At 41.0% G+C, this 14,814-nt stretch overlaps 1 protein-coding gene across 2 annotated transcripts in view; it reads right to left on the minus strand.

Moving 5' to 3' along the window:
* The window catches only part of Pacrg (parkin coregulated), a 484,042-nt gene that overhangs the window by 198,843 nt on the left and 270,385 nt on the right, over window positions 1-14,814 (minus strand). For both annotated transcript variants that reach the window (XM_071612865.1, XM_071612864.1), the window contains exon 3: window positions 3,331-3,502. In XM_071612865.1, coding sequence (XP_071468966.1) covers window positions 3,331-3,502 — 172 coding nt within the window. The remainder of the gene's footprint in view (window positions 1-3,330; window positions 3,503-14,814) is intronic.

Below are 14,814 nucleotides of genomic sequence, written 5' to 3' on the forward strand. Positions count from 1 at the left end.
TTGGGTGTCCTGCCAAAGAACTGAAGGTGCAGAGCTTGGCAGAAGTTACTGGGTGAGGTATGCGAATTGGAAGCTTTTTGCCTCATTGTTAAGGGTAGAAAACAGTGGCAGGTAAACTGGTTGTAAGAGGCAGAGGGAGAGTTCTGGGCTGGCAGAGCAGGTAGAGAGTTGGAGAAGGGGATCATGGAAGAGGGAGACTGCAGGGAGGCTGAACTGAAAACCTGCAGGGAAATCCCACCTGAGCTGACTTCTAAGAATTACACATGGAGGAGACCCCAGTGGGCCCAGTGGGCCCAAGAGACAAGCAAAGCTGGAAGACAAAAGAACCTTAGATGCTGTCCATCTAAGGTTAGGGTTAGGGAGGGAGGGAGGCTAGAGGCCCAGCTCCCCTACTAATTGTTCTGGAGCCTTTTGATGTCCCCTCCCCACTCCCTGCTCCATCTCCAGTCCTGTCCCCACCCTGCCTTCCCTCTCCCACAGAATGTTGTCGCTTCCTCCCTATGTCACTTAGACTATAACATTAGAAAGTAATTTTGGTATTAAGGTTGTGCTGGCCTTATGAGTCAGAGTATGTATTCTCTGCTACTATTGTCTGAGAAAGTTTGTACAAGACTTGAATTATATTTTTCTTTTCAGAATTGGTGCACTTAACCAGTGAAGCTACGTGAGTCCTGCATTATATTTATGTGGGAGATTTTAATTATTGACTTAATTTCTTTATGTACTATGCCAATGTTTGCATTTTAACTTATTTTCTATTTTTCTGATGTTGGTTTTGATAGGTTCACATAATCCTATCATGATATTTTCAATGTCTGTAAAATTTGTGTAATGTTCCCTTTTATAACATCTGATATTGGTTATTTTTTTTTGCTTTCTCTCATTTTTTATCGCTAAGTTTGCAAATGTGTATCAATTTGATTAGTAATTTCATGAAATCAACCACAATTTGGTTTTTGATTCCTTGTAGTTATTTTACACATTTTTATATTATGATTTTTTAGCTTAATATTTTATTCTTTTTTCTCTTGGTATTCTTTCTATAATTGATTTCAATGGTTATTTAATTTGCTACTCTTCATTTTTTTAAGTTACATTTAAGGCTATTAGATTCTGGGAGGAATCTTCATAGAAAGTAATCAGAAATGCTAGCTGATGATGGTGAGGTCAATTTTTGCCTCTGGATAAAGGGAAACTTATACCAATAGCAAGAAAAAAGGTACACACAGCCATTACATGTTATGCCAATTATATACAGATCAATTAGCCTTATTACAGAATTCTATCTGAAAGATTTAGTTTAAGCACATAATGTTTTCCCAGTGTGTTGGGACTTGGCATGACCTTGCACAGTTAGCCAGCATTTCTTGCCGAGAAAAGTTTGGCTTTACGGACATGGATTGAGAAGAGAGAGCGGAAGTTAGACTCAGGATCAGTACACAATAACAAGAATCGAGGCATCCTTGCAGTGACAGCCACCATGATAAGTTATAAGGCTGCTAGAACTTTAAATTATTAGACACCTAGGTAGTTAATTTTCCTGACAATCATGTTTCTTGAGTTCTAATAATGTTTTCACCCATCAGCAAGTGACCTCTAGAGTGTACCATCTATTTTGTCATAACACGTCACTTCTTTCTTAACTCATTTTTGTATCTTCAAATACAGAGCAAACAAAATTGAAAATCACTTCACCTTGGCTTGAGGTTTTCTAATTTCTTTGTCTATTTTAATTGTAAAAAACATAATAAAAATATGACTTAGTAACTCTCTTTCTGCCCTTCGGATCTTCACAGGGACACGGGGGTCACCTGAGAAGGCAGCAATCCTAACATGATATCGTTGCTATTCTGGTGGATGCAAGGGGAAAGGACAGATAGATAGTTCCTGGAGAGAATGTTCCGGTCCTTTTGTGTTTATCAGTGAAATGTGGGTATCCTCCTTTCGAAATGTAGGATTTCAACTAGAATGTAATGTGTTTGGAAAGCATGACCCATTTGGGTGAGTAAGTCACACTTGGAGAATGCTTTCACATGGCTCAGTCCTGTCCCCTTTCAAGGGCCTCCCCAGGTCACCCCTCAGCAGCTGAGGCACCAGGGACCCCTGTTAAGGGCCTTTGGTTTTCACGCCTGGTGACACTTTTGTCTGGTTTCACCTCTGTATTTGGTGGCAATGTGGCCTGGTAAGTTGGGATCTCTGTGGTGACCACAAAGACTGGAGGACAAGTTTCTCAGCTGATTGAGTGTCGGCAGTGAAATTCAGCACGGGAGCTGACAGTCTAGTCCTGTGAAGTGTACTTCAAACCAGTGACTGCGACAATCCAGACTCCGGGCCATGACCCTGCGCTGGACTGTCACACCTGCGACAGCCAACGCAGGGCTCCCAGGCGCACTGTCTGTCCTCCAGGGAAGGAGATGAGGCGAACTGGGCTGGAAGCAGGGAGCCATGGGGCCTGGGCCTGGGTCCAGCAGGTGGCATCCAAGAACAGTTGGGACTGACCCCTGCTTTTAGTGAGCAGCAGAGGGCTGGGCAGTGGCTGTCTGGGGCATCATCTGGTGTGGTGGTGGCCCAACCAGAGGAGCTGGCCTGACCCCAGCAGCTGAGGACAGACCACCTTCTCTCTGAGCCTTCACAGGTGGGCACTGGGGGTGACCTATGGTGACCCTAATACCAGGGCAGAGGTGAGAAGACCCAGGGAAGCTATCCAGGGACATGATCTCAGAAACACCCTTGAAGGGGCTGCAGAGGGTCAGAAGTCTCCAGGCAGAGTGGGTAGCCAGAGACAGATGAAGCCGGTGGGCAGTCCCTGGAGTCACTGTGGCAACCTGCCCAATTTTAAAATGTCACCTACTAAAACGTTGATCTTTTCTCATTCCAGACTTTTTTTTCCTTAAAATTATAAATATTACTTACAAATCTACTACCTAAAAGGTACTCAGCCTGTATTGTTGCGGTATACAAATTAGGGACGCTATTTAAAAAGAACCTGGGTGTGCACTGCTGTGTACACATACAAAGACACCTCACCTCAGAGTGTACTTGTCAGTACCTGGGTAGGGTCAGTACTTTGTCATTACCATGAAACCTTCTTTTTAAAATTAGTGCAAACCTCCCACGATTTAGTTTGTTTATGTGTCTAAGCCATAGTGTAGCATTGATGATGGGATCTATTTTCAGAATTTTGGGTTTTCTAGCTTCATAAATCAGTTTATAAAAATTCTCACAAAAACCAGGGATCGCCTCTGTTTGCTGTGTTTTATTGCTTAATTAGCAAGTTGTCAAAAGCGGCACCATATAAACTGAGCGATGCTTTCTCACCTGTTCACTTACTTTTTATCGGAATAATGAGCTGTGGAATGACAGGTAGAATCTTGTTTCCCCCATGTTCCAGCATGTCATGGATTCCTTGCCGAGCAAAAAACTCATAGGGAAATGTCATTTCACAAAGCCCATCAAAAAACAGAGGCAGGTAATGATGGTAATCCAGCTTCTCGATTTCCACCTGGAAGTAGAGAAGAGAGGTCGTGTAAGAACAGCAGTGGGTCGGCAAGCCCAGCCAGCCTCCAGGCTTGGTCCCCACCTGGGCAGGAACAGACTCTGCAGAGCTCTCGGAAGGGTGTGACTGGCCAGGGCACCCAGCCACCTGGAGCATGTCTCATGCCTTCGTTTGTTAGTAAGCGCAAACTTATTTGCTGATCTTGAAATCTTAGCAGTCAAATCTCTTACTGACATTGGGAGCATGTTGATTATTTGCTTCTTTTTAAAAATGATTCAAGAAGCCCATTGTATTGTGTTGAGAGATACATGTAGGAATAAAACAGAACAACCACAGAAAACAATTGAAACAGATCAGCACCGGGAGCTGTAGCAGGGATAGCAGGGAAAGTGCGTTGCTGTACTCTTGTGACGTATGGCATCTTTAGGACCTGGCCAGCGAGAGGGAATCAAATATCCACGGAGCCTGGATGACAAGTTAGTGGCGTCAAGAAAAAAGGACAAGACAGAGTGTGCTGAACCTGAATGGACCCCTGACACCTCAGAATCAAAATGTCCCAGGTCTCCCCAAGCTGCTTCTTCTGGGAGCAGAGCTGTCTGTCTTTCCCCCTCCTCCAGCTGTCACCCCCACTGACACCTCTAAGACCTCCTGCCAGACCTTCGCGTCAGGGAATGGAACTAACCTCTGCAGCACTGCTCTTTACCATGTCTGGGTGAATCAAATGGCCTGTGGTTTCCCGGGGCAGGGGCCCTGACTGCAGCCTGCTCATGAACTTCCCATTCACACTGCGCCTTGCCATAGTGGCTGGAGAGGAAGAGGGAGCCCAGCCAGCCAAGGCAGCAAACTTCAGATCCTCATTTGGATCAGTTGTTCTTTATATTTCTTGTGTACTTTTAGTATTCATTTTATTCAGTAGAAGTTTGTGGGATATCTACTTAATATTTATCTTTTCAAGGTTTTTTTGCATATGAAAATATTTTAGCACATTATTTTGTACATTTTGAAAAACTTATTGCTACATGATTCAGCTATTAGAGGTACCCTGTTGTTTTGTATAATTTTATCTTGTAACCTGACTTCATGATAAGTGTCATCTGTACTATAATCTTGTGTTAAATTTTTAAAGTATGCTGCTGTTCTCTTTTGGCTCACTGTCACATTTTTACACGTTTCTCTTATAATTAGCAAACCATTAATATTTTTACTATAATCTGATCTAAGTCCCTATATTTTAACACAGTAATTTAGGTCATTTATATTTATATCTAGGCCTGGTTTAACTTGAGTCATCTTATTTTATGTGTCTGGTGGTTGTTTTCACTTATTGTTTCTTTTCTATTTTACAGCTTTGTTATATAGATTTTGCTTTATTTGCTTTAGTTTATTATTATTTTTGTGATGAATTTTTAAAGATAAGACAGCCTTCTTAGATATTTTATCACAGTTATAGCTTTCTCAAAGATTTTTAAACATATCAATCTTAATTAGATAGGTAAGTTAAAAATCTCCTAATAAGATGGTTGACGTGCCAATTCTTCCTTGGAATTCTATTTCTTTCTTCTTTTGGTTTGAGGCAACTATACTACAACAAAAGCAACAAACAGTAATGCCAATATTCATGATTCCAGACACTGTATAAACACAGCACTAGTTTATTTAATCGACAATTTGAATTAGTATTGTTAGTATCCCAATTTGTGGCATGTGGAAACTGAGGCACAGAGCAGCTTATCAGCTTGCTCAAGTCTGCAGCTCATGAGTGTCGGCATGAGGACTCGAACCCCAACAGGCTGGCTCTGTGACAGGGCACCACTCCTCAGGCTTGTTGTTGGGCACATCAAGGACCGGCAGTATGGGAACCTCCTAGTGAATTGCTCCGTTTGTCCTTCTGTCCTCCTCATTGTCATCATGGACACAGCTTGTCTTCACCTGATGCCACTGTTGCCACAACAGGGTCACCTAGCACATGCTTATTTTCTACCCTTCAGCTTTCTGCTTTGCTCCGACATATTTGGAGAGTCTCCTCTGGAGCTTATAGCTGGATTTGCTTTGTTCCCTTCCCTTTGAACATGAGCACCCATATGATTCACTTTCTAAGTCGTTTTGGGGGAAAAAAAACTAAGAATTTTTGAAGCAAGGAAGAGAAAAGAGAAAGAGAGGGTTATTGAAAGACAGAAACATTGAATGAAAGACTAAGTGAGCAAGAGACTGAGAAAGAAGAATAGCCCCTATGTCTTTAAATCCTTCTGGCTCTTGCACCTCAGCAACTCTTCCCTACAAAACCCCTCTCCTGTGTGTTCTTTCTCTGACCTCGCCATTGGCCATTGGCATTTCTGCCGTCCTTGCAGATGTGTTGCCGAAGGAATGGAATAACAACTGGCCAGTGCAATCATAAACTTATTTAAGCACCATAGATACTGTTCAGCTTGCAATGGGGTGGATTTGTATCTAACTTTCTTCCTGCTTGCGAATCTTCTAGGGTCTCTTCTTATGATTATAATTCCATTTTCAGCTGATGAATTTGGCTCGGCCCTGGGCAAGCCCTCTTGGGTTCCATTTACCACAGGAGTTGTGTATGTGTGCTAATAACATTTATTACTTTTCTCTGTAGTTTTCTTTCTTTCTTTTTTTGAAAATTTCCTTCTAGTTGTTGGTCTACTTTCACACTAAAGTTTTTCAAGAGAATTATCTAGAATCATTTCTATATCTCCTCACTCTCAGTCGCTCTTCCCACTTCTCCACCATCTCATTGAAGTTGCGTTATGGAGGTCACCAATGACCACCTCTCTGCCTCATGACCTTGTCCCTTTTCTGTCCTCATCAGCACAGCACAGCTGACGTCACCCCCAATGCCGGTGGCTGTCTTGATTCTCAGCAGCAGTCGGACTCCAGATAAATCCTTAAATCATCTGCTTGTGCACCACTTTGCTCAGTCCCCGCTTGGTCTGAGCCCACCTGCCTTACCTGGGTGGCTACTGCAGCCTCGTGGCTAGCCCTTGTTTATATTTCTGCCTCCTGTCTTGGGTCCTTGGCCTGCTGTTGCTCCTGACCAGAGCCCCACCAGGACCTCCCCGTCTGGGCTCTGGGTGTCTGCAGTCCACTGGATCCCCCTAAATGTGGTGCTCTAGAGACACAGGGGCCTCTCCCCCAGGCTGGCCTGTGCACCTGTCTTAGTCTGCTCAGGCAGCCGTCACAAAGCCCCGTAGGCTGAGTGGCTTCAACACAGACACTTATTCTCTCACAGTTCGGAGGCTGGAAGTTCAAGATCAGGTTGAGGCCTCTTTTCCTGGCTTGTGGAAGTCGCCTTGTACTGTCCTCACAGGGCTTTTCCTGTGTGTGTGCACACAGCCAGCTCTGGTGTCCCTCCACTTCTTACCAGGGCACAGTCCTTCTGAGTGCACTTAACCTGTGTGACCTCCGCATGGCCCTATGTCCAAAGAGGTACACAGGGTGTGAGTGCTTCCCACTGTGAATTGTGTGTTGGGCAGGGGGCACAATGAGTCTCTTGCACACCATTCTCTCTCTGCCAGGCCTCTCTGTCACGGCCAGGTCCTGCCGTCTAGACCTCAGTTCTGCAAGGCCTTCCTACCAACACCTCTCTCCCTGCTTGATTTTCTTTTAGCCCTAATCACTTATTCATTCAGTTTCTTAAGTTCTGTTGTTCAGGGAGCTTGTCACCACCTAGAAGGGTGTTTGGCACGTGATAGGTGTTGAATTTTAATTGTGGCCTTTTGAATCTGCCCTGTGTGTTGACCTCCTTGAGAGGCTTGCTCAGCTGAGGACTGCCGCTCAGGGGATGGAAGCCGGGTGGGCTGGCTGCTCAGGGGGCCTGGTGCTTCCCACTGACCCTGCAGCAGGAAGGGGAATGCAAATGCCTCAATTTACATATTCGACAGCACCGTGTGTTCCTCACAGTGCTTTTTGTGATTATTCACATTTCAGGAGTTTTATGAGTACTTTAATAGGCACTCAGGATGGGGCCCTTGATGCTGGTATTTACCCTCATTTCACTGGAAATCATGTAGGGCTCAATGGGCTTTTCTGTTTACTTTTCAAATCATAGAAGAATAGTTTCTGTTTTTCATAGTGTCATCATGTGCAGGCATATTACAATATGTCCATATTGATCATAATTATAAGAGGACTTCATTTTAAAAATCTGGATGTTAAGAATGCTTTACGATTAAACCAAAACTTGAAGAAGAGATAAATGAGGGCGTCCCCTCAATATTGACCTCTGTGTTTGTTGTGCCATGACTCCTGTCACTTAGAGTGCTTCTAACTGCTGGCCTCGGCTTCATTTAGATTTACAGAAAGCCATATTTAAGGTTTATTTAGAAGTAGACTTTCTTTCAGTTTCATAATCTTTTTGCTCTTAAGGTATAATATGCTTTATATTTACTAAATATTACCATAAAAGTAGTTTTCAAATTTGAGGACCTTCTTTAAAGTTTCCAGAACTAAATCCAGAACTAAAAGAAATCCAGAACTAAAAGAAAACTCTCTGAAGTGGAGCACAGAACAGGTGCTGTTTTAGAGGTTATTAAAATTACATGGAGATACACTGATTAATGACTACTTTGATAGCAACTCCAGAAACATGGAGTATTTTTATGCACAGAGTCTTTTTAAAATTGATGTTTTATAACTTTTTAAAGATCGCAGTACCTACAAGTGGATCTCTAAATCTTTCAGTGACCTTTGGTCAAAAGCAATAAAATTCTAACTTGACCTGGTGTGTCAAATATAGCATTTTATCCCCATAACAAATGTGAAAGGTAGTGGTGCTGCACTCAAAGGTCAGAAACACAATAAGGTTAATGACTTCCATTTACAAAATTCAAATCAGAGGCTTATTCTTACATCTTGCATATCCTGCATCAGTGAGCAAATGAAATATCACTGAAAATATCGACTGTTATGACTCTTATAACAATTCCTGAGGATCCTGTTTAGTATTACAAATTAATCTGGAAAAAGTATAATTAATATATTTTGGATTCATTTGGAATTAATGTTACATTTATAAATAGTTTAGAGCTTTACATTTCAACCCTTGAGGCGGCTACAAAGCCCTTACCAATGTAAAGTAGTAAGCAATGTTTGCAGATGGTATATAAAGCATTTTTCACACATTGGCGTATTACTATTTTTTAAAATATATGTGGATGCAGTTATGATGAATAATTGAAAATAATTAAGTCATTTTCTATTTTTTAATTGCACAACTATTTTATAACTAAAATCATGTAATAGTACATGAGATTTGTAATGTGGAAAGTAAAACATTTGTGTGTGTGTGTGTGTGTGTGTGTGTTTGTGTGTATGTGGTGCTGGGAATTGAACCCAGGGCCTTGTGTATGAAATGCAAGCACTCCACCAACTGAGCTATATCCCCAGACCAAAACATTTTTAATATGAAAAATGCTCTTTAGTGTAGAAAAGAAGAAGACTTCAGTCAAGATAGTAGCCAAGACTGACATGGATCTATAAACTGCTACATAGTCTTAAAAAAAAAAAAATCCCAAAGTGCTCAATGCAAAGTTTAGCTCAGAGATAGGGGTGAAATCCAGTCTCATAGGTGAGCGACTGGGGAAGTCAAGGTAATTCCAGGTGACCTCAGGGGCCATCAGACCCAGACTGGATCATGAGTGCAAGACTGAGTGAGTGACTCCAGAGTTCAGAATGAACCTTTGTTAAGAGAAGGGAATTAAACTAGGACTTCTGCATACAACCAGGGCATTTGAAGGGGTGTCTCATCTGTGAAGAAGGGAACAGAGAGCTACTAGTTTGTGAAACCATAAAGAAGACTTACTGTTTGACAAAACTCCATGGGAAAAACCTCTTTTGAGAAACAGAAATCCAAAAAAAAAAAATCTAAAGCCAAGAAATTAAGTCTCAGATGATAGAAAAGAACATTCAGGTGTTCAAATAAAAGCAAATGCAAAAATGTGAGCCCTTGCATAATCTGGGTACCTGAGACCACCACACAGAAAATGCAACCCCTTCTATAGACCAGCTCATAAGAACAAATTTACCATAAGGAAGTCTCAGTCCAATGAATGTGGGAAGGAGCTCTGGCCCTGAAAATATCAGCTGGAAATAATAGAATCAAATCTGCAAAGAAATTAAATGCCCAAAACAAAAAACTACTTAAAAAATAAATCTTCCAAGAAAAATTATATTACCACTAACTTAAAAATTCAATAGCTAGTTTGAATATTAGATTGGCCAATTAGGCAACTGGGTCCCAATCTCAGGATAGCCCAATGATAGCAAAAGGAAGTAACTCAGTGGGAAAGATGGCAAAGTCCCACCAGAGGAGACACTGCCACAGGACCCAGAGTTCCAGAGAAGAGGGAAGAGAGTGGAGCAGGGCAGTGTCTGAAGAAATCATGGTTGATAATCATTCAAGACTGAAGAAAGACGTGAGTCTTCAGATTCGAAGATGTTTATCCAAATACTTTTCAGAAAAACTATAAAACTCCAAAGTCAAGGAAAAGATTTTAAAACAACTAGAAACAAAAGACTGATTACATATAAATGATCAAAATTAGAGCTATATTTCTCATGAATGTGAGAAATATAGAAATAGAGAACAAGAGACAGGGTCAATGTACTTTAACATGTTATAAGAACAAAAACTATTCATCTACTATGTAACTCAATGGTGACATCATTCAGAAATAAAGACAGATTAAATGTACTTCACCAACATGGAGGGATATTTTTCTAACCTATGGATCATCATCTGTCTTACAGGATAAAAATTATTAAAAAAAATTTAAGTTAAATACAGAAGAAAAAAGTAAAATGCAAGAGATAATACTAAACAAACTGTTGAGTGATTGATGAGAATAAATAAGCATTGACTATAAAGATAAAATAGAATCATTAATACGGTAGGTTGACGAAGTGGAGTCATGATACTAGAAAGGAACAGGAGCCAAGAAGAGAGGGAGAAGGGATGAGGATAGAGTCTAGACAATTAAATAATCAAGCATATTAAAATATAAGGATAAGTGTTGAAAAGTACTTAACTTCCAACAGAATAGAGTAGAACACAGGGAATGAAAAAAAGATCTAGAAATCCAACAGAAGGCTGGTTAAGCCAGCCCTGACTACAGGAGAAAGTATGGAGGGAAGAAAATATATAGGATGAATCCAAATATATAAACAATCACAGTGAGTGGAGAGAATCAAACCTCTGTTGAAAGACAGAGCGTCAGAAGGGGGGAATGCACTTCCGTCTTATTTGTCCATGAGGGACACACTCAACATGTAGTAACCAAGACAGGCTGAAAGAAAAGGTATGGTAAAAAGAAACAATAAATATGATGTAGAACGAGTTCCTGGAAGAGGAATTGCTTTATCAAAGGGGAGAAGGACTTGCAGTTTTGACAGATATTCCCAAGTGGTGCTTTGTAGAGAGGGGACCAAATTATTTTCCCCTCAACAACAAATGAGTCTTGTTTTCCTAATGTCTGTGCAGAGAGAGCATTTGCAGAGGGATTGAAGTGTGGCTACTGAAATATTACAGGTCACAGTGGCATTTCAGGGTTGTTTCAGCTGCGTTTGTCTTATTGTGAGAACAGCCACCTGTTGAACACCATTTGTACATCCTTTCCTGTGCATTATATTTTCGTATCCTTTGCTATTTCTCGACTGAGCATTGGCTTTTTTAAAAAAGAGACCTCCTATGTTAGTGAGCTTAATCTTTTTTGTTTAACATTTTTTTTGTTATGCAGATTTTTATGCTCTTGCATATATTGATCATTTGTGGGTTCTGAAGTTTGAGTCATCATCAGAAAGTTTCTCCCCAATTTTGAGGCATAAAGAACAGAAACAATTAGAAAGAATCTTGCTAACTGAGGGTTCTACATTGGCGCCTCCCTCAAGTTTGTGGCTGTCCTGCTGTGCCATGAGGCAGGGTCTGAGCTGGTGCCCGGCTGTCCCAGGGCAATTGCTGAAAGGCCTAGTGACGAGGACTTGCCCTATCATAAAGCCTATTTCTCCACTTTCCCTCCTGCTCCATTCTCTCTTGGCCAAGAACCCACACTGTTTGAACTATCACAACATCTTAGCAGATTTTAACATCTGGTATTTTAGTCGCCTTCATATTACTTTTCAGATACTATTTATAACCATGCTTTCTTTACTTTTCCATATAATATTTACTCGTAAACCTTAGAAAAAGTCTACTTCGTGGTCCTACATAGAACCTTACATTTGAAAATTAGATGAAACACATTTTTTGTAAGCATATGTGGGATATTTTAGAAAACAGAATACACATTGAGCCACAAAGTGAGTCTCAAGACATTTCAAAATATGTCATAACTATCACATTTGTTGAAGAAACTTAAATATCAACCCATGAAAAATAGGCAGACTTAACCCTCATTATCTAGAAAGTTAGGAATACTTTTGAATTGCTCATAGATCAAAGAGAAAATCATTACAGAAATAATGACATATTAAGAATTGCTTTCCTATGCGTACATATGAATACACCACATTAAATCCCACCGTCATGTACATCCACAAGACTGGCGCCCTAATTAGACTAAGATATATTTCGTATGTATGATTTCATCAAAATGGACTCTATTGTCATGTGTAACTAAAAAGAACCAATAAAAAATAAAATAAAAAATAATAAAAACATATACAAAGAAAAACAAAACTAAGAATTGAGTCACAATGAAATTTTTAACCTTAGAAGAACAAACAAATTCCCACTTACACAGACACGTTTTAAGAATGGGAAAGAAGGACAGCTGAGGGCCCACTGCATGAAGCCTCCAGGCAAGGAGAGAATACCTGTGAAGATGGACAGGGTGGACATAGGAAAGGGAGTGTGTCCACACAGCACACCCAGAGGCTCCAAGACGTGTCTGATTAGGAAGAGTTCAGAAAAACTGCTGCACGGAGACAGAGCACTAAGAATAATTACATTCCAACGTATGATTAAAACACACTTAGAAAATGCTTGTTAAAAAGGTCACAGTCCTGCGAATGAAACAACATCAGCACTTTCAGGCAATAGGAGCGACAATTGATATGCAAACTTTACAGAAGATTATCAATAAATATCAATGCAAAACAGGAAGAGTGTTCCAAGGCTTCACAGGTGTATTGACCAGGCTCCCAGAGGGAGGGAGGCTTATACAGAGGGCAGTTCTGCCACCGCTCTCACTGTCTGCATGGCCTGCTGCTGTACTACAAGTCCCGAAGTCTCTGTCTAGCAGGAAGATATTAATTACTGAGTCACAAATCTGGAATTGAAAATGGAGAATCAAATTATTTTGCGCAATAACCTTATTTTAAATTTCTGTCAAAAATCCTAACACGAGAGCTAAAGGTCAGTTGTAAGCAGATCTTGAATTTCTGCCACTTAACCTTTATTATCCAGGACCTGTATGCTCCTGACTGCGGCAGTCAGCAATGATACTTTCAATTTAATACATAAAAAAGAAACAATCCCATGTTCTACAGCTTTGAACAATCCCACTCTCTTTCATTTGTCATAAAGGAATTTCTTAAAACTTTTAAAATGGCACTTATTTTAACCAGAGAGGGCTACAAAGGAGTAAAATATGTTTTAAAATATAACTTTAAAGCTTATCTTTCCCGTATCACGTTTCTGTATGATGTTAAAGTAGAATAATTTGGTCAGAGGTAGAGAATAATTATATTTGGGGACAAAAGTGTTCATAAAATGGAGAAGCAATGAGAGGCCCAAACGGCCTTGGCAGAGTGTTAGGAATCACAAACATCCATTTATCCATTTACCACTTGTGTTAGTAGCAAAACCTGGTGTTATTTTAGAAAAACTGTCCCTGAAGTAGGTATTGTCCTGTCAATTTTAATACACCCAACCAAATAAGGAGAATTAAAGAGGTTAGCAAAGGACTATTTCAGGTGAAGTTAGTGCCAATAACTGATTTTAAGAATGAATTACTATAATAGTAACAGTAGAAGCTGTCTTATACATCATCGGATAATTTTATATATCTATTGCAGAGATTGGTTTCAATTTACTAAACTTCTTTAAACTCAGGATTTCTTGTACAAATCAAATCTCATTTAGAAAATTAAAGCAAAAACAAAACATAAAACAAAAGAACTGAACAGCTGCAATAGTTATATGGCTGTGTTAAGGTGTTAGGGAGAGATGGAGACAGTCAGGGGGTAGGGTAGAAGAGGAACATGAGCTGTGCCCTTAGATCCATACTGTGGAGAGCAGCCTGTGTGTGGACCGGACAGACCTGGTTCAATCCCATCACCACAAGTGCACAGCCAGCTCCACCTTTTTAAATCTCCATGACATGTGGAAACTTCCGGAGCCCCTCTGCAAGCGAGGTCAGCCTGTGCAATGAGAGTTGACTCCTGAGGGTTATTGTGGGGATGAAGTGAGACAGAATGTGTCAAATGGTGTTAATTCTCTCACTATTCTCTAAAGCAAAAATAATATAGTCACGGAAAATTAAGTAAAATGTCCAATGATCAAATGACCAAGAGGGGGTACACACCAGAACTGTCTAGGAAGAGATTATGGTTGAGAGAAAACAGATGATTATGGGATGGAGTAAATAGGAAAAAGCATCACTGGGGCGGGGGACTTTGATAGACCCAGCAAGAGCAGCTAGGGTCAACATTCTATGCAAAGGACATGGGGGTGCATGGCCCCCATACTAGGGGACAATGACCAGTTTGGGCTAAGGCAACCTGAGTGGGAAGGAACTGGCAGGTGATGTTGCAGAGGTAGGAAGGGGCCCTCTGCGCCAGCCGGAGTCTGGACTGGACTCTTCAGACAACAGGGAAAACAGAGATGATTAAATAGCCACGAAAGCAAGGGGAGTCTGGCAGTAGAGTCCAGGGTGACCTGGGAGGTCAAAATGCAGGAGTGAATGTCTAAGAGAAGAGTCACCTATCCACGGGCCACAGGAGCAGTTTAAGAAGCCACAGGGGCTTGAATCATGGTGTTGACCTACAAAGCAGGGTGAGAGGTGATGGGAGAAGGCACTGAAGGGGAAGATGGAGGGATATTTTACAGGGTTGAATGATCAACTGGCGCAGAGAGTAAAGGGCAGGCTGGGATACGTACCAGAGCTAGGTTTGCAAAATTTGGGACACGTAAAACAACGTGGCATTTTCAGTATCAGAAAACGTGGGCGGGGATGGGTATTGCAGGCTGCATGTTCAGTTTGAGACAGACTGTGAGACCTTGGCCAGAGATGTTAAGAATCACATTTTGGGTTTTGGAAGAGACACAATTAGCGGAGCTGTCGGCAGTGCCATTACACGCAGGTCAC

The sequence above is a fragment of the Marmota flaviventris genome, chromosome 6 (assembly GCF_047511675.1).
Source record: "Marmota flaviventris isolate mMarFla1 chromosome 6, mMarFla1.hap1, whole genome shotgun sequence".
In the NCBI taxonomy this organism is placed as follows: Eukaryota; Metazoa; Chordata; class Mammalia; order Rodentia; family Sciuridae; genus Marmota; species Marmota flaviventris.